Genomic DNA, 24,348 nt, shown 5'->3' on the forward strand with positions numbered 1-24,348 from the left:
AGTGGCCCTGTGTTTGTGGAATGCTCTCCCCAGGGAAGTTCACCTGGCGCCTTCACTATATATCTTTAGGCACCAGGCAAAAACGTTCCTTTTTAACCTGGCCTTTGCCTGATCTGATCTACATCCACCTAGACCTATACCCTTTTTAAAATGCTGGCTCTTTTAAGGTTTTTTGGGGGGGTTGTTGTTTGTATTTTGATTTTATGTATGTAATCCTTTATGTGAACAGCCCGGAGACCTTTTGAGTATAGGGCGGTAGAGAAATAAAATAAAATATGCACTGTTAAGTCTATGGTCTGTCCTTTCATAAAAAAATGAGGGACAAGAGGATAGACAGCAAAGCTTGATGGGGTCAAAAAGTCTTAACTACCCAGTAGTATCATAACTCAGAATAAATTAAAGTTATTGGGCCTCCTGAAGTGAAAAACGCCAAGTCTACATGACCAGTCTGTAACAGCAAAGAGCCATTCAGACATTGATGGCACAACCCAAAACTCTTAGTGCGATTCCACCTGCCCTGACATTGGACAAGATTAAAGCTGCAGTCATATAATAAAATATGCTCCATTAAATTCAGCAGGACTTGCTTCTAAACAGAGATGTAAATGACTGCACTATAAGAGTATTTCCAAGTAATGGGCCTCAAGATTATGCACAGGTAGGTAGTTTAGACAATTTAATGTAGCATCACAGAAGGCTCACCTGGCACCTTCATTACATATCTTTAGGCACCAGGCAAAAATGTTTCTTTTCAACCAGGTACTTTGCTGATTAATGTTCTATGGCTTTTAAACTGTGTTTGTAGGAGGGCACTTATTGGTTTGTTTGTTTTTTTAATGTATTTTGTGTTTTCATTTTGTTTTTTTATGTTGTGAACTGAATTTTATTTTTAATGTGCGTGTTGTAAACCATCCCATAATGAAGGGCAGTACAGAAATTTGAGTAAATAGAAGAAACAAACTGGACCTAGGCTATAAATGAAAAGATGACCCAGAATCATTCCTTGGAAATTCTCAGGAAATTGGCCCGGGAACATCTGGGAAGAAGTCTATGGTTTAGCAGAAAACTCATTATGTGGCCAGGAACAAGTCATTCTCCCCATCTGTAAAACGGAAAAAATAGTGGCCGCCAGGGAGAGATGTTATGAAACAGTAATCAACTTACTCTGAATGCCAAAAATGCTCCAATATATGAACTCTGTATTAAACACAAAGTAATTTAGTAGAAAAAGATGTTTAATATGTCTTTCTTATCTTTTATGAAGAGGAAGAACTACACACAATAATGGATTTTTCCTTCACACATGTATTCTCTTGCTGCGTTAGAATGAATATCAAAGTAAACATTGCCCGAGACACTGCTCTAATAGAACACACACACACACACCCCAACTGAGAAGATTCTCCATGTGCAAAGCAGGTGAGCTCTGCTGCAGGAGCCTAGTGTGGAAAATGGAAGTCTGTACCCAGTATTCAAAGTTACACAAGAGCAGCCCCTGCCCCTCATGCACACTATGCAAAATGTTTTCCAACACCAACCACCTGTTAGGCAAGGGTGAGGTTAAGGAAGCAGAAGCTCAACTGGGAGCCTCCACAGCCCTACAGCTCTTAGACATCTCACAGCTTCTTAATATGTGATAAGCTCTGTCAGCTTGGCCTGCCTAACCCAGAGACGGGCACAACATTTTTTTCTGCCATCGCAGGCTGCTGTATCAGGGACATGTGGTATATGGCAGTCATGCATCACTGACAAACACTTCTGTCAATTTGCAATCATGAAAATGATCAATTTCTATTCCTCTAACCCCCACCCCCATTTACAAAATGAATTCTCTCAAAAGGAGCAAGAAAAAGCCATGGTGGTACATGAATAAAAGTATTACCGGTACTTTTGGCTTGAATCCTTAGGAGTGCGGAGAGGAACAGGATTGAAGGACAGATGTTTTACGTTTCAGGTTCAATACACTTAGGCCTAGTTAACACTTCTGAGTATTTTTAACAGTCATAAAAATAGACAAAAATCTGTTAATAAACTAACTGCCCGTAACAAGTGTTGTTCTTTATACAAGAAGAAAAGGAGAAAGCAGCCCTTTCCTTGGTTCGTTCTCTTTTTCTTGTCTCTCTGGACAGGAGGGGTGGGGCTGTGGAATTTTTGCTATTCATTCCTCTTCACGAAGAGAAGAAAATCCGATTTCTGCTTTGCGACACTCCACAATAAGGCACTAACCCATTAAGTAGCCCCTAAAGGACAAAAGGAAGATTTGAACAGGGAGGGAGGAATATATTATTGATTGTTTGCTCTTCACCAGGGTGGGTTACAACAATTTAAAATACAACATTAAAAACAGTTGCGATTACCCACAATTGCAAAAACTACAATCACCAAAATAGGGTGGGTTCTGAAAGTATACATTTCAGGTTTCAAAGGCATTCACTGAAAACTGTATAATGAAGTTGCTAGAGTGGACAGGGCATTTCACATCTTAGGGGCTGCCACAAAGAACGCCCTCTCCTGGGCCATAACCACCTGGAGTTTCTGAGAGGGGTGGAGCTACCAAGAGGGCCTCCTCTGCAGATCTTAACACCCAGGACAGGGAAGGAGGCCATCTTTCAGATATTTGGGGTGGGAGTGCTTTAGGGGTTAAAACACTAACATGAGCATCTTTTATAAAATAAAGAATCACTACATAAGTATAGGAAGCCACCCTACACACCAGATACTTCTGTGTAGGAAACCATCTGTGGGTCATATTTAACTATTGTACTCTCATGTGCTTGCTTCAGGTTTACATTGCTGGAAGTCATGGTTAGCGACATTCTCTACATATACAATAAATTGTTGTATATTCCTTGTTAAATGTTCCTTCAATCACTCTTTGTTTCCTTCTGGACTTTAAAGCTAGCCACAAAGACTCTGCCTCAATCACCCTCAAACTGGGGATAAATCTGATCTCCCTTGCAGGATTACTGTAAACAATATTAGTTATTTGTGAAATGCTTTTTACAACAGTACTTATATAGCTTTTCTCATAAATAGTATTGATTCCCTCATCTCTGACACTGTAGTCAGTTTTTTTTAAAAAATATTCTATTTCATGGCCTGGCATCTTTCAATATTATGATTACTCTAGAGTGGACATTTGCTTGTCTATTGAAAAAAAACCTACGATGTAATTCACATTGCTCCAAACAATGTTTAAAAACATGAGAAAAGACCTTGCAATACCTTTATTTTCCCCTTAGTACTTATTTCATGTTTAGATTCTGATAAAGATTAAAAGTGGAGGTCAGAAAATCATAGGAGAAACAATTTACTTACGGTAATTTCATCCTCATGAATACTCTGGCCATAAAGAAACTCAACAGGACGCTGACAAATCCAATAAAAAGCAACAGAAATCTGTTCAGCTTTGGGATATTTGGTGCATTAGAACGGTCCAATATTATAAAGCCAAGGCCTCCCATTGTGAAGAGGAAGCTGGAAGCGAGCCCTTCCATAATGTACTGTCCATTTACTCTGCATACAAGACAAGGAAATATTTTAGTTTGAACAGCAGTGCTACAGATTATCCGGCTAACCTGTCACATTGTGTAAAGTTCACAAACACAGGTGCATGCATATATTCTTCTCTCATACACAAGAAAAAGTCATCATGATACAGCGGAAGGTAGAAAATAAAATAAATGCTCAGTGTCACATTGCAGGAAAACCTGCTTCCTCTTTGAAACCATTAGACTTGATGCTATTAAACAAAGATGAGAAGTTCCCAAAAGCAGTGCAGATAGCTACCATACCCAGAGCTCTATAATTTACTGAGAAGCAATCCCATCAAACATCTGGCTATTCCTTCAGCTATAACTATCAACACACACAGAGCCCAATTTCTTTCCAGAATGTGTCAGACACTTATTACTGGTTTTCCCTTTGCCATGATACTTCTTGTTGCTTAAGATCCCGTCCCCAAATAGGATGGGCCTACAACTCCTTGTGTATGGTGTGTATTCTCTGACAATTAGTTTCCATCCTTGACAGTAGATTAAACCACACAAATGACTATTAACTCAGTTCAACTAAGACTCTGTTCCAGAGAGCAGGAGGACTGTATACTAAGTTAAAGAACTTAATTTAAAATGATGCTAGTGTTTCTATTCATTTTTGTAGCTCGGTAAAGCTACAATGAACTTTGATCATAATGTTCTAACAGCCAGATAACCACGTAAATAGCAGTTCACTGTCAAAATACTCCCTAGTAATCTTTAGAGAAATACATTTTGCTAGTAGAGAGTATATTTTCTACCTGTAAGCCAAGAAGGCCACAGGCCTCTGGTGCCCATGTTCATCTGTCATTGAGCCAACACTGGGAGGTTCTACAATCACATCATAAATGATTCCTACAGAAAGAGGGGGGGGGAAATGTAAATTTAGTTTAAAAGCATGTGCGCGCGCACCCACACCACCTTCCCTAAGCCTAAAGAAAGTCAGAGGTTCATGATCTAAGGTCTTTTTTTCATGTGAAAAATATGGTGGACTGCATTTAGTTTTAGACATTCAAAAGCGTGCAATAGAGTACACAGTTACTAATACCATATAACAAGTTTCAGGGAGAATGAGGAGAGCTGTGGTTGTGTAGCTTACAACAATCCTCCAATGCAATCCACCGTTATTACCCATGCACTTACCGGTACATGCGTGTGCAATGCTACAAATGGTTTACAACAATCCTATAATACAGCTCAATTGTTAATACTTCAGGTTGCAGTCCAGCATATTTTCTCTCTAGCTCTGCTGAAAGACCAGCTCAATCAGGAGTCTCCCTCAGCTGCAATAAAGCAGCACCCACTCCATATTGCTGGCCTACACAACAAAGGGAGAGGCAGCACTGCAGAGCCTCTAGAGACCTGTAGCTTTTGGCTCCTACTCTCCTTTCATGCTGGCCACATGACCTGGAAGCTATACGCCGGCTCCCTCGGCCAATAATGCGAGATGAGCGCGCAACCCCAGAATCGGTCACAACTGGACCTAATGGTCAGGGGTCCCTTTACCTTTACCTCCTTTCAGTTACTTGCTGTGGTCTAAACCACTTAACCTTTAGGGCTTGCTGATTGGAAGATCGAGGGTTTGTATCCGCGCAATGGGGTGAGTCCCAGCTCCTGCTAACCTAGCAGTTTAATAGCACACCAGTGCAGGTAGAATAGGTACCAGTGCAGCAGGAAGGTAAACAGCGTTTCTGTGCACGCTGGTTTCTGTCATGGTATTCTCTTGTGCCATAAGCGGTTTAGTCATGCTGGCCACGTGACCCAGAAAGCTGACTGTGGACAAACACCGGATCCCTTGGTCTGAAGCGAAATGAGCGTAGCAACCCCCTAGTCACCTTTGACTGGACTTAACTGTCTTTTACCCTTTTTTTTAACCTTACTTGCGACAACCACTCTTGTCACGAAGAGCCAATCTCCAACTTAGAATGGGCCGTCAAATTCCCCTCTCCAGACAGCACTGCCCAGACCACCACCCCTCACACCAGCCTAGTGCTTTAGTCCAAAGATCATCAGGTTCAACCCCCAGCAATGCTTGGCTGGGGTGTGTCTTTAGAAACTTTAAAATATGCCAGCCAATGGTGCTGTAGTGGACAGTGTCAAACTAGGACCTGGGAGGCCAGGGTCCGAATCCCTGCTCAGCCCTGAAGCTCATCAGTTGATCCAGTGGGCCAGTCACTGTGCCTCTCAGCCTTTGCTACCTTAGGGTGTTGTTGTGGGGATTCAATGAAGAGGGGTGGGGAAGTGGTTTGTTGCAGGGATTCGTCAAAGAGGAAAGGGGATATTACCTACGCATGCCACCTCAAACTCCTTAGAGGGAAAAGGCTTCAGGGCACAAACAAATAACAAAATAAATGAATGAAATGGAACAGTAGCGTTTCTGCACCCGTCCCCAGGTCACCTTCATTTGCTAGTGTCTCTGGGGCTTTCCTAAAATAATTAATACAGAAACATCCCTTCTGTAGCAAGGCACAACTCAGGACCACGGTAGCAGGTGAATGGGAAGCCTGGCGAGAGACCCATTCACTTTTCATGCCTTTACCCCACCCATTTTTGGCTTTTTGTCACTCCTAAATGGAAGAATGGAAATGGTTTATTGAATATTTACAAACAGGCAGAATTATTGTAATAATAATTTGCAGTTTTCATAAGAGTATATCTTTAAAGTAGATGAATGTATGAACAAATTAAGTTAAATTCGTATATGCAGAAAATATTAAAAAATCAATTTAAGGAACCGCAAAAGAGGGGGGGGGAGAAGGAAGTGGAGATTTGAAATGTTAAATGACTGTAAATTAATTGAGAGGCATAAACCTGAAAATTATATACAGTATACAGTATGAATATGGGGCAACGGAGGAGGCAGGAATGAGCTGCGCGTGTGCATTTGCGTGTTTTTGTGCGCGCCTGAAGGCCCACCGCGCAGAGCCTCCCGTTTTTCCCAAGGGAATTACCTCCCGTGATGAGGAAGTACGAGACCACCACCAGCGCGTAGACCGTCATGGCCGAGGGCATGTGCACCCAGCTCGGCTTCTTCAGCTTGATGTTGGGGCACTCCAGCACCGCGAACGGAACCCGGTAAAGCGTCTCCATGTCGACTCTCAGCGTCGGAGGCGGCCCGCCCGTCCCGTATCCTCAGGCCACGAACTCCCCTCGTCTCCCAACTGCAGCTTACCCAAGCGCATGCGCCGTTACGGAACCGATAGGCTCGTCTGGGCCACCGTCCGTACGATAACGAAAGCTGAGGCGGTAACGAGCCGGGTCCTGCAAGGGAAACAAGACAAACACGTCTCAGGAGAAACGGGAAGGAAAATAACAATGTGTAGCGTAAACGAAACGCAAAACGAATAAATGTGGAGAAACCTGAATTTGAATGCGGCGCGTTATCAATATTATTTTTACCCTCCCGCGGCGTGCGGTAAGGAGCGGCTGGGAGAGTATACTAATCTACCGAGTCCTGGCAACGCTCAACGTGGCTTTCTAAACGGGTAGACGTGGCCCTGCCAGGACGCGCGCAAGCCACGCCCCTTCAAATAAGCCGCGCCCACATTCGAAGCAGAAGCTGCAGCTAGTTACCGGTACTAGAATCATAGAGTTGGAAGAGACCACAAGGGCCATCCAGTCCAACCCCCTGCCAAGCAGGAAACACCATCAAAGCATTATTGACATATGGCTGTCAAGCCTCTGCTCATAGACCTCCAAAGAAAGAGACTCCACCACACTTCTTGGCAGCAAATTCCACTGTCGAACAGCTCTTACTGTCAGGAAGTTCTTCCTAATGTTTAGGTGGAATCTTCTTTCTTGTAGTTTGAATTCATTGCTCCGTTTCCGCTTCTCTGGAGCAGCAGAAAACAACCTTTCTCCCTCCTCTATATGACATCCTTTTATATATTTGAACATGGCTATCATATCACCCCTTAACCTTCTCTTCTCCAGGCTAAACGTACCCAGCTCCCTAAGCCGTTCCTCATAAGGCATCGTTTCCAGGCCTTTGACCATTTTGGTTGCCCTCTTCTGAACACGTTCCAGCTTGTCAGTATCCTTCTTGAACTGTGGTGCCCAGGACTGGACACAGTACTCCAGGTGAGGTCTGACCAGAGCAGAATACAGTGGTACTATTACTTCCCTTGATCTAGACGCTATACTCCTATTGATGCAGCCCAGAATTGCATTGGCTTTTTTAGCTGCTGCATCACACTGTTGACTCATGTCAAGTTTGTGGTCTACCAGGACTCCCAGATCATTTTCACATGCACTGCTTTCAAGCCAGGTGTCTCCCATCCTGTACGTCACACCCTCTATCTATTTTTGTGCAGGATTTATTAGAAGGAAACTCTGCTGATTCAAAAGGCCACAATCCTTTTTTCTTTTCCTGCAACCGATTAGGGCGCCATCCGCAGTATACATTCATGGCAGTATCATGTTGCATTAAACAATCATGTGTTCCTTCAAACAATCCTGGGAACTGTAGTTTGTTAAGGGTGCTAAAAAAGTGTACTGTATTCCCCTGAGAACTACAATTTCCAGAGTGGTTTCACGACCCATCCTCTTGACAGAGAGCTGTGAAATTTTAGCTCTCTGAGCGGGGTCTCCTACCCATAGCTGCCAAGTTATCCCCTTTTTTAAGGGAAATTCCATTATGCTGAATAGGCTTCCTCGCGAGAAAAGGGAAAACTTGGCAGCTATGCTCCTACCAATTCTTAGCACCCTCAACAAACTACAACCCCCAGAATTCTTTGGAGAAAACCATGACTGTTTAATATAGTATGATAATGCTTTAAATATATAGTGTAGATGGGGCCTACACTACCTCTCAAAAAGGCTTTGCTGTTCTGGGCCCCTTCTAAACCTTTTTTTTTGTCTATCTCCAACTCACACAGGTCCCAGTCAGTATAGCTTGTGGGCAGGAACAATGGGAGTTGTACAGTCGTACCTCAGAAGTTGAACACCTTGCACCTTGAATGTTTTGGCTCCTGAATGTCGCAAACCCGGAAGTGAGTGTTCTGGTTTGCAACGTTCTTTGGAACCTGAATGTCCTCTGCAGGTTCCGCGGGTTCCAAATGACTGCAGGAGCTTCCTGCACCCAATCAGAAGCCGTGATTTGGTTTTCTAACGTTTTGGAAGTCGAACGGACTTCTGGAAGATTCCATTCGACTTCCTTGGTACGACTGTATTCCAAAACAATTGCCAGATGCTTGGTTGGCAAAGGTGATCCTGGCAACAGTGGTTTCCATCCCTCCCCCCCCCCCCCGGTCAAACCACTTGAAAATGGCTGAGGATCTTGGTGGGAAGCTTAATGACTTTTCTGCCTTTTCCAGGGGTTTTTAGCTTTATTTTTACAGACACATTATGGACCACCTAAATGAAGCTCATGAACCACGCTTCGAGAACCTGTAAAAACTTCCCATTTCATCCACTTGCTGCTCAGTTATCCTTCACTATTTATACCCCTTAGAGCAGAACAAGGAAGTAGAATTCCGAGCTAAGGATTTCAAAGGTCAAGATCAGAACTAAGAATTGAGGGGTGAAGCATATTGACAGTTAGTGAAACTCCCTTCATTCTAGTTTTTAAAGACAGTCCCAAATACAGCACATTAAAGTCATCTATCCTTAATGTTACTAGAGCATGAATAACTTTGGGCAAACTCTCTAAGAAAGGGTGCAGTTGGTACACCATTAGAATGGTCAGGTAGTGGAGGGAACCGTAAAGAGTCCTTGTGTAATTTTGCCTAGAATAATCTCTGTGGGTGTTGAACAAGACTTCTTGGGTTTGATAACCTTGATAGTTTGTGCTTAACGTTTCACCTGCAGCTTGGATTTAAAACACATTAATGTTATTTATTTGGGGGGGGCATTATAATTCTGTGACTTTCTGTGCATGAGTACCTGCTTTGACTTCTTGTTTCTATCAAAAGTAAGAATATAGAAGTTGATCATTTTAAAAATGCTAATCTTTATAGACATAACCAGATGACAAAATTAGTGATAGTAATTGCAGTTGATAAGAGTAGCCACAGCATGGCAGAGTTGCTCTCTAAGAACAAGCCCACTCTCTAACTTGAATCTTCTTTGTTGCTCAGCTTGTCAAAGCATGTCTTTACCAGAATGTACATAATCAATATACATGTGGAACTTCATAATTAAAGATGCAGTTTTGAAGACTGAAATTAAGGTTAATGAATTACAATTTTTTTTTGTTTTTTGTTTAAAGCAGAATCGGCAGAGGGGAATAGCCTGAAGATTAAGTACAACACCAAACCATTAGTGGCTAACTCAGTGATGGGCAACCTTTTGAGCTTGGTGTGTCAAAAATTGCCCAAAACCCGAGCATAACTCAGGTGGTGTGTCACTTCGAGAAAAAAACCATAATTCTGTGATTTATAGTTTAAATAACAAAAATGTATAATTGTAATATATAACTGTATTTAATAAACCAAAAACTAATTATTTAACCAAACCAAACCAAAACCCCCTTATTTATCACAAAGTGCCCAGAGTTGTTGAGCTTTTTTGGGGGGTGGAGCTGCTGACCAAAGTTTTGGAGGTTTTTTGGGGCGGTGCAAAAGTTGCTTTGCTTTTTTTGGGAGGGATGCCCCAAAGCTGCTGTGCTTTTGGGGGGGGGGAGAAAGAGAACAGAAATAAATGGCGAATAATACCTTCACTGGAACTAACACGCAGCACCGACAGAGTCTGCCAAAGCGCCAAAAACCCAACAGAATGGGATAAAAAATTAACGTTGTTACACCCAATCATCATCTGCCAAAGTGCCAGAAAAAACAGCACAGAAAAGGTTACAAAACCTCTCTGGCAAAAAACCAATCTCAACAACAACAAAAAAGGACCCGGGTTTTAACAGCGGAGACAAGCTGTAGCGTGAGGAGGAGCGGGAGAACAAATGGGGGAAAAACAACAACAGTGTGAATGGGCCGATGGGGCGCGTGCCAGCAATGAGGGCTCTGCATGTCACGTCTGACATGCGTGTCATAGGTTCGCCACCACTGGGCTAACTGGTGGTCCTCCAGCTGTTAACTAGACTCCCAACCCCAGCCACCTTAACTGTGAGCTACAGCTCAGCCTCCCTCTAGGGTTGCCAGACTCAATAGTGGACAGGACTTCTGTGCATTTAATTACCCTGCTCTCTTTTGAGTCTTGAAACCTTAAGGAGAAACCAGCAGACCCTTTGCTTGGAAATTAAACAAAGGGTCTGCTGGTTTCTCTTTAAGGTTTCCAGACTCAAAAGAGAGCAGGGCAATTAAAGGCACAGAAGTCCTGTCCTCTATTGAGTCTGGCAACCCTACCCCCCCTCCCATAGCATATTGAAAGTGCAAACTTCCAAGAAATTGTCAGGTATATACACATTTTATACTCAAATCATTATTTCCATCACCCACAAGATTTTCAATAAGCTAAGGAGTTAGTATACTAATATAAAGTTTAAAACTACTGAACAAAGAGGATTTGGTGCATATGCTATTTAGGTTTAGGTAGGTGGCTGTCTCAACCCATCAAATGTTGTTCTGTTTATATTCAGAAAAGTGTGGTGGATGACACCAGCTGTTTAAAAGGCTAACTTTCCATCACATTCAACAGTTATGCTTTCCTGGGTCAATTTAGAGCCTTTCCCTCTTTTAAAAACTAGTGTGTTCCCTTTCTCATTAGAATTAACAGAAAAGGCTCTGCTTAAACTACTTTAACATGCATCTCACAAACTGAGGTAGTTTACTTTTAGCTTGCCCTGCAGGATCAGACTCTTCTACTCCCAATGTTCTTCACAAATTCAAAACAAAATTAGAGGGCTTTTTCATTAAACATTAAGCTTTACTGTCTCCGAAAATCACGCAACATGTTTATTTAAAGAATTCTACTGAAGCCAATTAAACTTTCATCATGTAAATGAATTAAGATCCAGGAGTTAGAATAAGCAAGCATTCGCCAGATTTTAACCCTTTCCCTCACACAAGACACCTCCTGGAAGCAACCTCACCTCCTGTCATTGGGCAACTATGATCATATACACTTTTGCTAGTGTCGAAATCTCCAACCACTTCCATTCCTAGTGTATTTTCCCCAGCTAGACTGGTTGCTCCCAGGTACTGACCATGCTGCAAAAACCACAGTTGGAAGTTGGCACTTCCACACGTGCCACTGTTAGATTCAAAGGAAAAATATTAATGGACATTTAAATGAGTCTACATTCACTAAGAAGTATGAGTTTTGCCTTTTCAGAAAGCTGGTAGACAAAGCTGAGATACCATAATTCCACCTGAAGAAAGCAAATACTGTATGTTTATTAGCTCCATATGCTCTTTCAAAAAATTGTGATACTCACTGAGCTTGTTTATAGGAAAACTAAGGCTACAACACTAGTCAAATTTAGGAGTGAAGTCCTATTGAAATCTATGAAAATTACTTTCAAACAGAAATTAGCTAATGTTATATTTAGACTACTAAACTTAATGGTAAATCATCTTAAACTATGTGCAAATGTTTTTCATCCATTCATTTAGACTTCTAAGAGCAGGTCTTTAAAAAAAGTAATCTGGTACCTCATTGCATTATAGGTGTCAACATAATGGTGCTTATGTAGAGGAGCGCTGTCATGTATTTTTTTAGTTAGGTCTGCCTTGATATTGCGGCAGTCTTATGTCTTTTAATCAGGGGGGCATATTACCATTTTCTTAATGCCTGCACTGTTTTTACCACAAGCAAGGCTTTTATCAGATTTACCTCACAAAGGTTTTAAGGATATTACTGAATAGTTCCTTTCTAAGCCAGAAAGGGAATTAAGAACAGCTTATATAACCATTACAGTTCGTATATTTCACAAGTATCACAGAAAGTCTCTGGTTGCTTTCAGAAGTGCCCCAAGAGCCTAGAAGGTAAAGGTAAGCACTAAGCAACTTACCTTGCAAGATCCTACATAAATTATGAGATGCATCCAGTGCTCTGTGTGCAACAGGAATCTCCTCTCCCACCCCATGCCCAGACCATCTACTTTGGAGGGTTCTTTAACCTTCCAGAGCTGATTTTGAGATGGGGGATTGGACGTACCAAGAGGAAGCTCCATTGCCTGCACAGTAGTTCACTGACCAAGAGAACTGATATTGTCCTATATTTAGTTCTTTTAAAATCACTTATGGCAGAAGGGTACATTTTAAACAAAACCAAAAAATACCTTTAATTATTATGCAAGTTCCGTCGTGGTACAAGCTAACTACATCCTCTTTCCCAGTGGAAGTAAGCTGAAAACAACAAAACTCATACTAAAAGATCAGTAGTTTTCATCGCTTTTGGCCCATGAGGCACATTTAGAAATCTAAGGAATTGTAATAAACAGCACAAATGCAGGAAATGCTGGCAAGTAACTACCCCTGCCAAATAATCCTTAACTAAAAGTTAAAATTTGGGAGTGATGGGGTCCTGATGAATGGCAAAGGAAATGTCTAAGGTTGCCATGTCAATGACTCCAGGCTTACGCTGTCACAAAAGCATCCCCTCAATTAAGGTTTCTAGCATATCATAGGGAACCTAGCAAGATTGACAACCTGAAGGAGGTGTGTGATGATTTCCTTGCTCATGCTTATTTCTCCCAGTGGATCCTCATGCTCCTTGTTCCATGCAACTTGTTTAGGATATGTATTTAATGCTTTTCTTTAAAAAACAACAACGAAGAGAGTAATCAGCACAAAGCCCCCGACCCCTTACAACTCCAGAGTTCACCTCAATACTGAACGTATTTGATAAGTTCTCCAGGAAATAATCACTACACACGGAAGTTAAATCTTCATTTATTAGGCAGACAGCACAAATTATCACTTTGATTTCTGACTCTGTGCTTGGGCCTTCAGCACCTTGACAACAATCTTTTGTTCCTCAATAAGGAATGCTCGTTTGATTCTAGAGAAAAAGGAAAGCACTTGTTACTATTTCAGCATTGCTCATTAGTTATCACACAGGCTATATTCAGGGAAGCCTCCAAACCATGGTCTGAGATATCAGAAACAAGCCCTGTGCTCGCTAAGTCCCTTGTCCCCTTACAGTGCAGAAACTCAGGACTCTGGTAATGGAGAAACAGATTGCACTGTTTCTCTTTTGCCCCCTCTTACTCAACTGGAGGAAATTCCTGGTGACTGATGATGACCAGGTGAACAGTTAAATACAAAACAGCTTGTGTTGCTGATTGCTTATAAGCTGACATGGCTGGAAGTCAAAATAAGCTATTACATTCTGAGACAACAAGCAATAATCACTTAGTAAAATAAAATCCACAACACAATTTGTAAAATATACTTGTCTTCTGTTATTGGTATCTCAAGCAGGGATGAGTTAGGTTGGGTTTAAAAAGAAACATCTATTTGTACAGCACAAATTTTAGTCCAGATTTCTACAGTAGCAAAGTTATTTATTTTTTAAAAGATTTCATCAAATCACAAGGCGGTGGACAGCAACTTTAACATGCAACCATCAACAACAGATTTTATTTTAATCAGTGCTTAAAGGCCATTAAGTTGCTCAGGGTAGAGGTGGTTGCATGAAGAAGGGGCCACCACTAAGGAGTTACAAAAAAGAAACTAGACAGATATTTGAAACTAAGAATTATAGCCCACAAACTTAAAAAAAATGCTTATAAATTACCTGTCACGAACGCATTTAGCACACATGGAACCACCATAGGCTCTGCTAACATGCTTCTTTGTTTTTGACAGCCTCATAAGAACTTTAGGGCGAACAGCACGAACCTGTAAGAAGTGAAAAATACATTTGTATAACCCCCCCGTCTGCATGATTTGCAGTCTTAGGCTTGTTAAAAGACAATCAAATGAAGAGACAATAAGCATATAGTATGAAGCACTCTTGTCCTGCTTGCGGGCTTCTCACGGACATCTGGTTGGAGACTGAGACCAGGATGGACTAGATAGGCCTTATGTCTCTTGCAGCTGGGCTTTTATGTTCTTAAAAAACTTTATGACATTATAAGCAGCTAAGAACATGCACTTTGTTTTTTGAATGGCAGACACACATATTTTTCTAAGAACCAGGGAAATTTTTTGAAAGACAGTACTTTTACACTAAAATTGCTTTGCTACTTAGTGCTTCCCTTAAGCAACCTTCCACAACATTGAGGAAATCAATTTTAAAGTCTTAGTTAAAACAGTATCGAATATAGATATTCTCTTCAGATATTCCCTTTAGTAAATGCAGACACTGTCAATAATTAATTTCTTTCATTTCTTCACTACCTGTTCACTTGCCCTCTTCAACCACATCAGAATTCAATTCTGTACTGTTACAAGACTGTATGCACACCATTATGTTAAAAATAGCAGTTTATTAACATGTTAATTTCAGCAGTAAAGCACTTCCAATTCTGTAATATTGGTTCACTGCTATTACCATGAAATAAACTATTCCTGTTTTGTCACAATGTAAAGGGGGAAAAGCAATTGCTACTAAGTTGTGGAAAATAGAGGACACATGAAAGAGTGCAAAACAAACAACAGAAGGGGCACACTTATAGTTTCAGCTCTAAGATGCTATAGCAAATGACCCACAGTGCATTAGGCACTGGCATGAACATCATGCCAACAATGAAATTACAAATGCGTTAACAAACAATTGCTATACCAACACTTTAGATTTTTACAGGCAAGATGGGGGGGATTTACCTAAGAGCCACATATACCAGATTTTCCAATATAAATTGGGTAATGAGCGAGAGTTCCTGTCTTTATCTAGGATGCCAGTCAACACAAGTAAAAGAGAATACACTTACACCACGAAGTCTTCCTGGGCACACGCCACATGCAGACTTTGGTGCCTTGCCAACTTTCTTGGTGTACAAATAAACAATCCTATTGCCTGGTGTCCGGGATCTGCATCAACCAAAGAAACAGTCATTTAAGTGTTATAAAATTTATTTAACAATAATACAATCATTTAATAGTAGTATTTTACTTACAGCCTGGTCTTGTTAGAGGCTGTGTTGTAGGACAACCTACGTCGGTATGTTAAACGCTGGACCATCGTGTCTAAACAAGGAAAGAAAATACAGTGAGAGAAGGCAGCATTCTAAGCAGAGTATGAGACAAAGAACACACACACACACACACACCCCAATTGCCAGTGTTACATGACTATTCTGTCATTCAAATGAGATAGAGGTAACATAGTTTCTCACCAATTTATACTCCACACCACCCTGGGGGGTATGCTTGGTAGGCTAAAATAAATAATAACTGGCACATGGAAGTTCTTCCCAATTCAAGTCTCATACTTTATTTTGTAAAATTAATATATTGCTTGATTGCAAAACAACACCACCACAAAGCAGCTAGCCATTTTACCACACTTACAGCAACACAGTTTGCAACCAAGTTGGTGTATGATCACATTTGCCATTCCTCCAATGAACTAAATGGGTTTATTTGACTGTACCCTCAAAACAACCCTGGAAGGCCAGTGAGGTTTAGAGACCACAAGACTGGCGAACTTCGTGGCAGAAATAAGTGCTGTACTTTAACTCTTACCCAAGCCAACGCTTCAAAAACCACAGGCACAACACTCTTGCAGTTCGGTTTGGTTCCCCCCCCCCGCCAATTACCCCACATTTTAAAGGGAAAACATCTCAAAATAGATCCCCCGGTGATTCTACATGGAGAAGAGACCGAACCCAGATGCTAAATAATATGTCCTCAGCCCTTTATTTCTCGCAGTGAAAACTGGGCATCGAACGCACCGTTGGAAAGGGAGAAAACACATTTTATTTAGCCTCCCGCCCGAAAGGGCCCAGCGCAAGTGCGAGAGAACTGAAGAGTCCGCGATTATTCATAGCTCTGCGCGGCTTCGGAGACTGGAAGGCCTCGTTCAAGCCTGTGCGAGGCGGAGCGGCCTCCACGCAAGACTCCCACTCAGGCTCCGGCCTCTCCTGGCTTGCCCACCGACATACACCCCTCGTCCTTCACCCCAAGCTTCCAGGTACCCTCCGACGTACCCGCAAGGCCCGCTCAAGCCCTCCCTGCCGCGGATGGAAACGGATTAAGTCAAGCTCCCCGAAAGAGACAGACTGAATCGCTCTTACCTGGAGTGGGAGCCGGCACCGGAAGAGGACGCAGACATTAGCGCGCGGGTCAAAGTTCAAGCGCCAAGACCCGGAAGTGCGTCGACGTATTACTTCGTTTGTTGCTAGGACGCCATAGAGTAGACCGAACTGGGCGCCGCCATCTTGTACGGCAACTGCAGAAAGGGGGAGGAACCTGAGTGTTTTCTTGAACTTGGAAGGGAGGAGTTATGCAGCTTTCTTATTTTTACCCTTTGCCATCGTTCCCAGGGTACCTTGCAAAAATAAATAAATAAAACAACAGAATGAAAACATACTAAAACAACTGCAGAATGAAAACATACAAAAACAACTGCATACTAAATACAGCTGCATAAAACAATTAAAACTAGTTCAAGTTTTAAAACCTGGTAAATGAAATGGCCCAGCACTCAAATGATATCGGTGTAGTCACTTTTTTAAAAAATAGTCCTCTGTTCTGAGCATTGTTTTAAAAACCGCCTCTTCTCTGAATATGGGGGCCTTTTTTGCAGGATGATTAGCGATATGTGGTGGAATTTTTTTCTGCAGAAAATGTTCCGCTTTTATACACGGCTTCATAAAATTATTTAGTAACATAATGAAAACACAATATACATTCCAGTTTAATTGGGAAAATGGAATGGAGACAATAATGTTAAAATCTAAAACTTGTAATTACATTTTTTTCATGAATTTTAATAAGAGCTTTCAGCACTTAAATTTTATCCCTTCATGCTGCAATCCTAAACACACTTATCAGAGAGTAAGCCTCAATGATGAGTGGAACTTTGAGTAAACATGTGCAGGATTTTACTGTTAAAATATCTAGAACTGTATGCTATTGAGGTACAATATCTTAAAATTTTGTAAGTGTAAGTTTTTAGTTTTTTAAAGAGCATGCTAAATCAGATCTTCAATTTAGGGCAGGTTTTTATTTTTATTTTAAGCACATAGTACTGACGGTGTCTGAAAGCACAACCCAAGCATATTTAAAACAATGTGATATACCTGTGCAAGTGATTTTTCACTGACTAATGTACAGGGTGGCAAATGGTAGCCCATGGACAAAGTGGGCCACTGGCTTGCCCCTAACATAAATAACATCCTTCTACCCTGTCAAACCTGTTATGATTCATCAGGTAAGTCCTAGGCTGAGGAGATAGCAGCTGTTAGAACTTTCCAGCCAGCTGTGCTCATTAACCATAAACTACAAAGAGAAAGGATGGGAAATAGTAGGAAACAGAACTTGCATGGTTGCCGGGCAACACATAAAAGATCTCATATTACTGTTATAATCATGAAGCAAAAATGATAGTCACGTGGTTGCTTAGCAACCACTCCCTTTCCAAGCCTTAGCCCTGCCGACATGAATTTTGGCTTAATGGTTATATTTCTGCCATTATTATACTTGAAATTTACTGTGGCCTTGACAGAAACAACAGCCGCTGTGCACTGCCCTGCCTCATCCCTATCAGCTTGTTTTAGTGGCCTTGCCGGCTCAGAGCGCTTTGTATTAAAACCAGCTGATATGTCAGCTGTGAGCTTATCTAGGCAGAGACAGCCTTGCACTTGGATTACTGCAATGCATTGTATGCAGGGCTGTCTTTGAAAATAGTTTGGAAATTTCATTTTGGTCAAAATAAGGCAGCGAAATCGTTAACTGGGACTGGAATGTATGAACACATTACCCCAGTGTTTTGTCATTTGTCCTGGCTTCTAGTCTACAGTGGTACCTCTACTTACGAATTTAATGCGTTCCGAACACACATTTGTAAGGCAAAAAAAAATTGCAAGTCGAATCCCATAGGAATGCATTGGGAGAAAAAATTCGTAAGTAGAAGCAACCCTATCTAAAAATTCGTAAGTAGAAAAAATCCTATCTAAACCGCATCCAAGATGGCGGACGGAGCTCCATTCGTAAGTAGAAACATTCGTAAGTAGAGTTATTCGTAAGTAGAGGTACCACTGTATTTCTATTCCCAATTCAAGTGTTCATATAAAGGCATAAAGCCCTTAATGGCTTGGGGCCAGGTAACGGATGATTCCTCCTCCATTTACTTACCCAGACTTTGATATAGTCTTTGGAGACCCTTCTCCAGGTGTCCCTGCCAGATGAGTTGTGGTGGGTGGCTACTCCAAGCAGCTTTACATACAACCTCTGAGAAAAAAGAGAGGCTAAGTTGTGTTGAATGGAGATTGCTGCCCTTTCTTGAAGAGGGAAAGTGAACAGGTAGTAAAGAAATGAAAGAGAAATTGATTATTGACAGTGTCTGCATTTACGGAAGCGGAATGCAATCCAGAAGTGCAATTTTCTTCTTCAGGGGGGAAAAGTATGTTTTGTGACTACAGTATCCTGAATCAGGAATGTGAGCATTCATTCTCTTCTGTTTCATCGCTATACAGCCTTCTTTGTAAGCAAGCAGGCAGCCACTGCAAAGCAACTACAGGAATTGGTAGTGAGACCCCTGCTAGAGCGTTGGCCTTGGCAGGTGCCCAATGAGGCAAAACCTGATGGCAGCCCTAAGCACAAGGCATGGTTTATTTATACTGTCTCTTTACATGTGTTTCCTGTGAGACCACTCATATTTAATTTGCAGAGGCGCTGAGGTTCTACCTTCATTTTCACTGCAGCAATGCTAATCACCTAATGCCAGATCTATTGTTGCTGTTGTTATCATTTTTACATATTAAGAAACTCTACCTTTTGCTCATGTGCTATTGACTACTATTGGATGATCCATTCCAGATAGCCACAAAAGTATGTGCCGGAGCGTAACATGGGTGCAACAGGGCTTTGGGCTGACTTTTAAACCTTCATCCTTCTTATCACACTCCAGAAGACTATTTAAACTTGTGGGACAATCCTCTCGCCTTGCAGTATGTTTACATCTTTGGATGGGGTCAACAGGTTCCAAAGTAAGCTGTCTTCCTAGACAGACCCTGTGATGTCTGAGACCATCATTATCTGCTTCTGCTTTCGTCTTTTAAATAGCATGCTTTCAAAAAAGCTTTGATGTGTGCTCATGGCCTTATTTATAAATTTGTAACTCACAGTTTGTTGTGAAATAGCCTCTCTGTATGATATCTATATAATTATTATTTTGGTTAATTATTGACTGTTTTCAAATGCAAATTTTAGACACCCAACGTTTCTCAGTCTCATGAAATAATGAGAAGAATATGTATGAACTAGATATGCAAGCTCATTTTAAAAGGAACACATTTTAGACCACAAGTGAGTTTCAGAGCAATTAGAGTATTTAATTTGAACTTTCTGGGTCCAGAGAACCCTAAGGGGAGGAAAGAAACCAATTAAATTAAATTAAATAATAATGCCCTAAATAGAAAAATGTAACAGGATCCAATTGTTCAAGAACAACACTTAAATTGCTGATAAAGGAATTTGGATATATTTTATAAAGGCAACACTTTGCTGCTGCATTCGTATCTTTAAACAATAGTGCTGATGTTAGTTGGACGTGACAGATTTGGGCCATATGTTCAACTGACAGAAATCCTAACATTAAAAGAAAAAAGAAAAGAAAAGTCCTAGAAATATGGAAAGAGAGGTTTTCCAATTTGCATAAAAACTTGACTGAAGTATTTAAAATGTAACAAATGCAGTGCATTTTACAGAAGTAATGGGGCTAGCATGAGCTACTTTTAAGTAATATTTTAACGGTTCCCTCCCCCCAAAAAATATTTGCCCAAGTGCCCTATATATACTTTAGAAATGCATACAGAACCTCTGTTTAATGTACCATCCTAAGTGAGCCTTACAATGTAAGGAGCCAAATTCCAGAGTACTTGGTATTTTCCCATTTCCTCCATCTATGTGTGCCATTATACCAAAGAACTGTCTCGTGAGGAGAGCGCAAAATATGGTCTGAAGCTCATCATCAAAAAAACCAAGATGATGGCCACTGGTCCCATCACCTCCTGGCAAATAGAAGGGGAAGAAATGAAGGCAGTGAGAGATTTTACTTTCTTGGGTTTCATGATCACTGCAGATGGTGACAGCAGTCACAAAATTAAAAGACGACTGCTTCTTGGAGAAAAGCAATGACAAACCTAGACAGCGTCTTAAAAAGTAGAGACATCACCTTGCCGACAAAGGTCCGTATAGCTATGGTTTTCCCAGTAGTGATGTATGGAAGTGAGAGCTGGACCATAAAGAAGGCTGATCGCCGAAGAATTCATGCTTTTGAATTATGGTGCTGGAGGAGACTCTTGAAAGTCCCATGGACTGCAAGAAGATCAAACCTATCCATTCTGAAGGAAATCAGCCCTGAGTGCTCACTGGAAGGACAGAAACGACTAAACAACAAAAGTATGCATGATTTCTGTTTTGTGCTTCAGTTCTAAGGCTGTCACTGGGGGTGCCCAGTCCTTTTTAATGGACAGCGGCTCCATGAGCGGAGAATAAACTTAGAACTGCTTCCTTCTATTGAAGTGAATAAGGAAGATGTTGTGTCCTCCTAGCAACCCAGATCTAATTGCTGGGTAACACCAGAAACAATTATTTATTGTTTACATGCCGTACCAAACTGTGGATTGTTAGCATTCTCCATATCCATGGGTGTCAAGTCAGTCATGGGTCAAGGGCCAAAGATATATGATTCCCACTCAGAAGGGTATACATAAATAATATCAAAAAGACATTTCAAAAGTTTGCTTATATACACACACCCCAAAAGAGGGGTGGAATTCATTGGGGGCCTATTTATTTTAAAGCTGCAATGAACTAGGTCTTGTTCCACATACAGGCAGCAGGACATGGAGAAAGTAATGGCAAATGTAACTGCTTTTAGGTTGGTTGGGAGGAGGCAGTCCTTCAACTAGTCTGGTCACAAACCCATTCGGAGCTTCATAGCTGATTACCAGCACCTTGGATAAAACTATGAATTTAAAATAATTAAATAACCACAATCTGTGCAACTAAGAGGCTCAGCTAGGAATCAGGAAATCCCCAATTTGAATCTCACCTCCGCCTGAACACCTGAAGTCCCCGCCCCCTTTTTCCTCTCCCCACACCCACTGCAGTTTGCAATATTTACTGGGGGGTGCGGGCAGCAGTAGAATTTATAAGATTGTTGTAAAGGTTGACAAGATAATGTGCCAAACACCTGGGCTGGTACACATATAGTACAAACTGATGCATGTCTGCTGTGAAGTGAGTCCCTTGCGGCTTTCTTTCAGGTAAGTCTATTTCAAATTGCAGCCTCCTCAGCAATCTGTATACTAAGTATTATTCTTAACTCTAGTGCATTTCTGAAAGAATCCTACACAAAAAGAGCACCATTTTCCTTTCCTTTTTAGCCATTTAACATTTGTCTGCGTTGGCATCTATTCACACACTTTAATTTAACCACTCCTCAGCATGGACCTGTGAAGATTGGGTGATGTTAAAAGGATCCAGAGTTCATTTCCACTTCAATGGTGCATGTTCAACAAAACAAAAATATTTTGTAGCAAGGAGTTTAGCAGAAGGCAGCCCCTCACATACATGCAAACATACATATAACATTGCATTTGGACTGGAACTTTTTCCTGGTTTTTTTTTTTTAATGTCACAACCCCGTAAGAAAGAGAATTAAAACCCTGTTATTTTAATTTACATCTACCCACAAGATAAGTAAAGTTATCATTGAAATTCTAATTAAATAGGATGATTGACTAAGGTAGGACATCAAAGAAAAGAAGTGAATATGATAAGTCGAAGTCTTATTAATTAGTCCGCATGGAAGAAATTCCAGGGACGTCAAGCTGAGGCTGCTGCAAGGAGGAAAAATAGCAGACAAGAAAATGTGTGTTTCTTTGAAGTTAGGAATGGAGATAGTGATGGAGGTAATTGTGTCTGACTGGATCCAGTAATGAAGAGCCGTAAATCAGACCTAGGAATCGAAGGCAAGAGTCTGGTAACGAATATGGTTGCCCCCCTGCTGTGAAGAAACAGAATGCAGAGCTGACTAATTGACCCAGTCTATCTCCCAGTAGCTCCCTGTTATTATTTATTAATTTTTAATTTCTGAATTATTTACGTCCTGGGAAATTATTTTTGACAGCCTGTTAGGAGCGCCAAAGCTAATGGAGGATGAAAGGGCTGCAACCAGAATTAGCAGGGATGCAGTCACAGGCTACTGGGTTTAATGATTTTGGAAAGGAAAATTGATTTCACACAGCGTGTCACTTTATACTACTTTAGGGATACACCAGCTATTTTATTAATTGAGGAATAACCAACTCAGAAGTATATTTGAAGTGTAAATGAATCGCAGGGCTCAGCTATTTATTCTTTCCCCACCGCATACACATTTGAGGGAGAGCAATGAGTTTGCTTAAAGTTGCTAATTAAAACCAACAGAGGTGGAGATCCTATTGAACCCTTGTTGGGGCGTTTCCCCCACCCCCCGGGAGGGTGGCAATCATTCCATCCTAGGAGAATTTGTAAACCTTCTGCACTTTTCAAGTTACATTCCTTTCCTCTCGTGACAAAGCCCAGTCATGTAAACCTTCCATGTTTTCGGCTCACAGGAATCACGCTGGATGGAATTTAACACCCATCCCTAGGACTGGAAACGGCCGTGAAAGATGGTCAGTCGGGACTGTACAGCAGTATTTGAGGCTGTTAGCTTGAGCAGGAGGACAGACACTGTGATAAAGTCAGCAAACTGCCTCAAAGTTTTGTGGTAGCTTTCTAAATCCCAGAAAGCCACGGTCTGAAACGGGTTACAGCCATTAAACTGGGCTGTTTGCATGCTGCCATTTCTGTGCTTGTCTATACTAGCCGAAGCTAACTGTCATGTCAAAAGTTCAATAAATCCTACTCTTGAATGTGGCAGAGAGAACCCCCAGCCCATAGGGCTAGTCCGACCCCCTTTCTCAAGAGTATGTCAAGGAACCAGTAAAATTTATTCATGCATTGCAAACACAGTGATCTAGTGATCATCATTAACACAGTCCAGAAATAAAAAAAAATTACTTCAGTAGCACCTTAAAGACCAACTAAGTTTTTATTTTGGTATGAGCTTTCGTGTGCATGCACACTTCTTCAGATACCTGAAGAAGTGTGCATGCACATGAAAGCTCATACCAATATAAAAACTTAGTTGGTCTTTAAGGTGCTACTGAAGGAATTTTTTTATTTTGCTTCGACTCAGACCAACACGGCTACCTACTTGTAAACAGTCCAGAAATGTTTTCTGATCTCAGATCCACATAGAATAAACATGATTCCATGGAAGAAGCTGGGACAGGAAAATATTTTCTTGCTGCCTGCTCTCTCCCACTCTCCCCCCTCCCGGGGAAAAAAGCTCTCCAAGAGTTTCCTGTAGTATCATAGCAGTGTCCCTATTTTCCAAGGACACCCCTGATTTAGAGAAGCCACCACAGTTTCTGAGTTGATCCTGGAATATCTCACTTTTCCTTAGGATGTCCTTATTTTCATTGGAGAAATGTTGGAGGGCATGGAGTTATCCGACCCTCAAGCCGTCTTAAAGCAATAATAATAATAATAATTTATTATTTATACCCCGCCCATCTGGCCGGGTTCCCCCAGCCACTCTGGGCGGCTTCCAAAAAAACAGAAATTCCTTTATAGGGAAGTTTTTTTAAAAAAAAAAGTTTAATGTTTTATAATGTTCTTATATATGTTGAAAGCTGCCCAGAGTGGTTGGGGAATAGTAAATAGTAAAATTATCATCATGGAATGGAGCGTCCATTGAAGAAATGTTTGAG

At 41.2% G+C, this 24,348-nt stretch overlaps 2 protein-coding genes across 3 annotated transcripts; both read right to left on the bottom strand.

Moving 5' to 3' along the window:
- Positions 1-1,217: 1,217 nt before the first annotated feature.
- On the bottom strand, positions 1,218-6,686 carry OSTC (oligosaccharyltransferase complex non-catalytic subunit). The gene is made up of 4 exons (XM_035113741.3): positions 6,488-6,686; positions 4,298-4,391; positions 3,319-3,516; positions 1,218-2,240 (listed from the first exon to the last, which is right to left on the bottom strand). Exons 1-4 carry the CDS (start codon positions 6,624-6,626, stop codon positions 2,222-2,224), a joined length of 450 nt encoding a protein of 149 aa, XP_034969632.1. The 5' UTR covers positions 6,627-6,686; the 3' UTR covers positions 1,218-2,221.
- Positions 6,687-13,305: 6,619 nt separating this feature from the next.
- Positions 13,306-16,638, bottom strand: RPL34 (ribosomal protein L34). Of its 2 annotated transcripts, none has more exons than XM_035113980.3 (5): positions 16,612-16,638; positions 15,493-15,562; positions 15,307-15,406; positions 14,169-14,272; positions 13,306-13,430 (listed from the first exon to the last, which is right to left on the bottom strand). In XM_035113980.3, exons 2-5 carry the CDS (start codon positions 15,555-15,557, stop codon positions 13,346-13,348), a joined length of 354 nt encoding a protein of 117 aa, XP_034969871.1. In that variant the 5' UTR covers positions 15,558-15,562; positions 16,612-16,638; the 3' UTR covers positions 13,306-13,345. The 2 variants fall into 2 exon arrangements, with proteins under 2 accessions (XP_034969871.1, XP_034969872.1); XM_035113981.3 differs by having other exon boundaries at positions 16,525-16,638.
- Between the last annotated feature and the right edge of the window lie 7,710 nt (positions 16,639-24,348).

The sequence above is a fragment of the Zootoca vivipara genome, chromosome Z1 (genome assembly GCF_965207765.1).
Source record: "Zootoca vivipara chromosome Z1, rZooViv2.hap1.1, whole genome shotgun sequence".
NCBI classification, from domain to species: domain Eukaryota; kingdom Metazoa; phylum Chordata; class Lepidosauria; order Squamata; family Lacertidae; genus Zootoca; species Zootoca vivipara.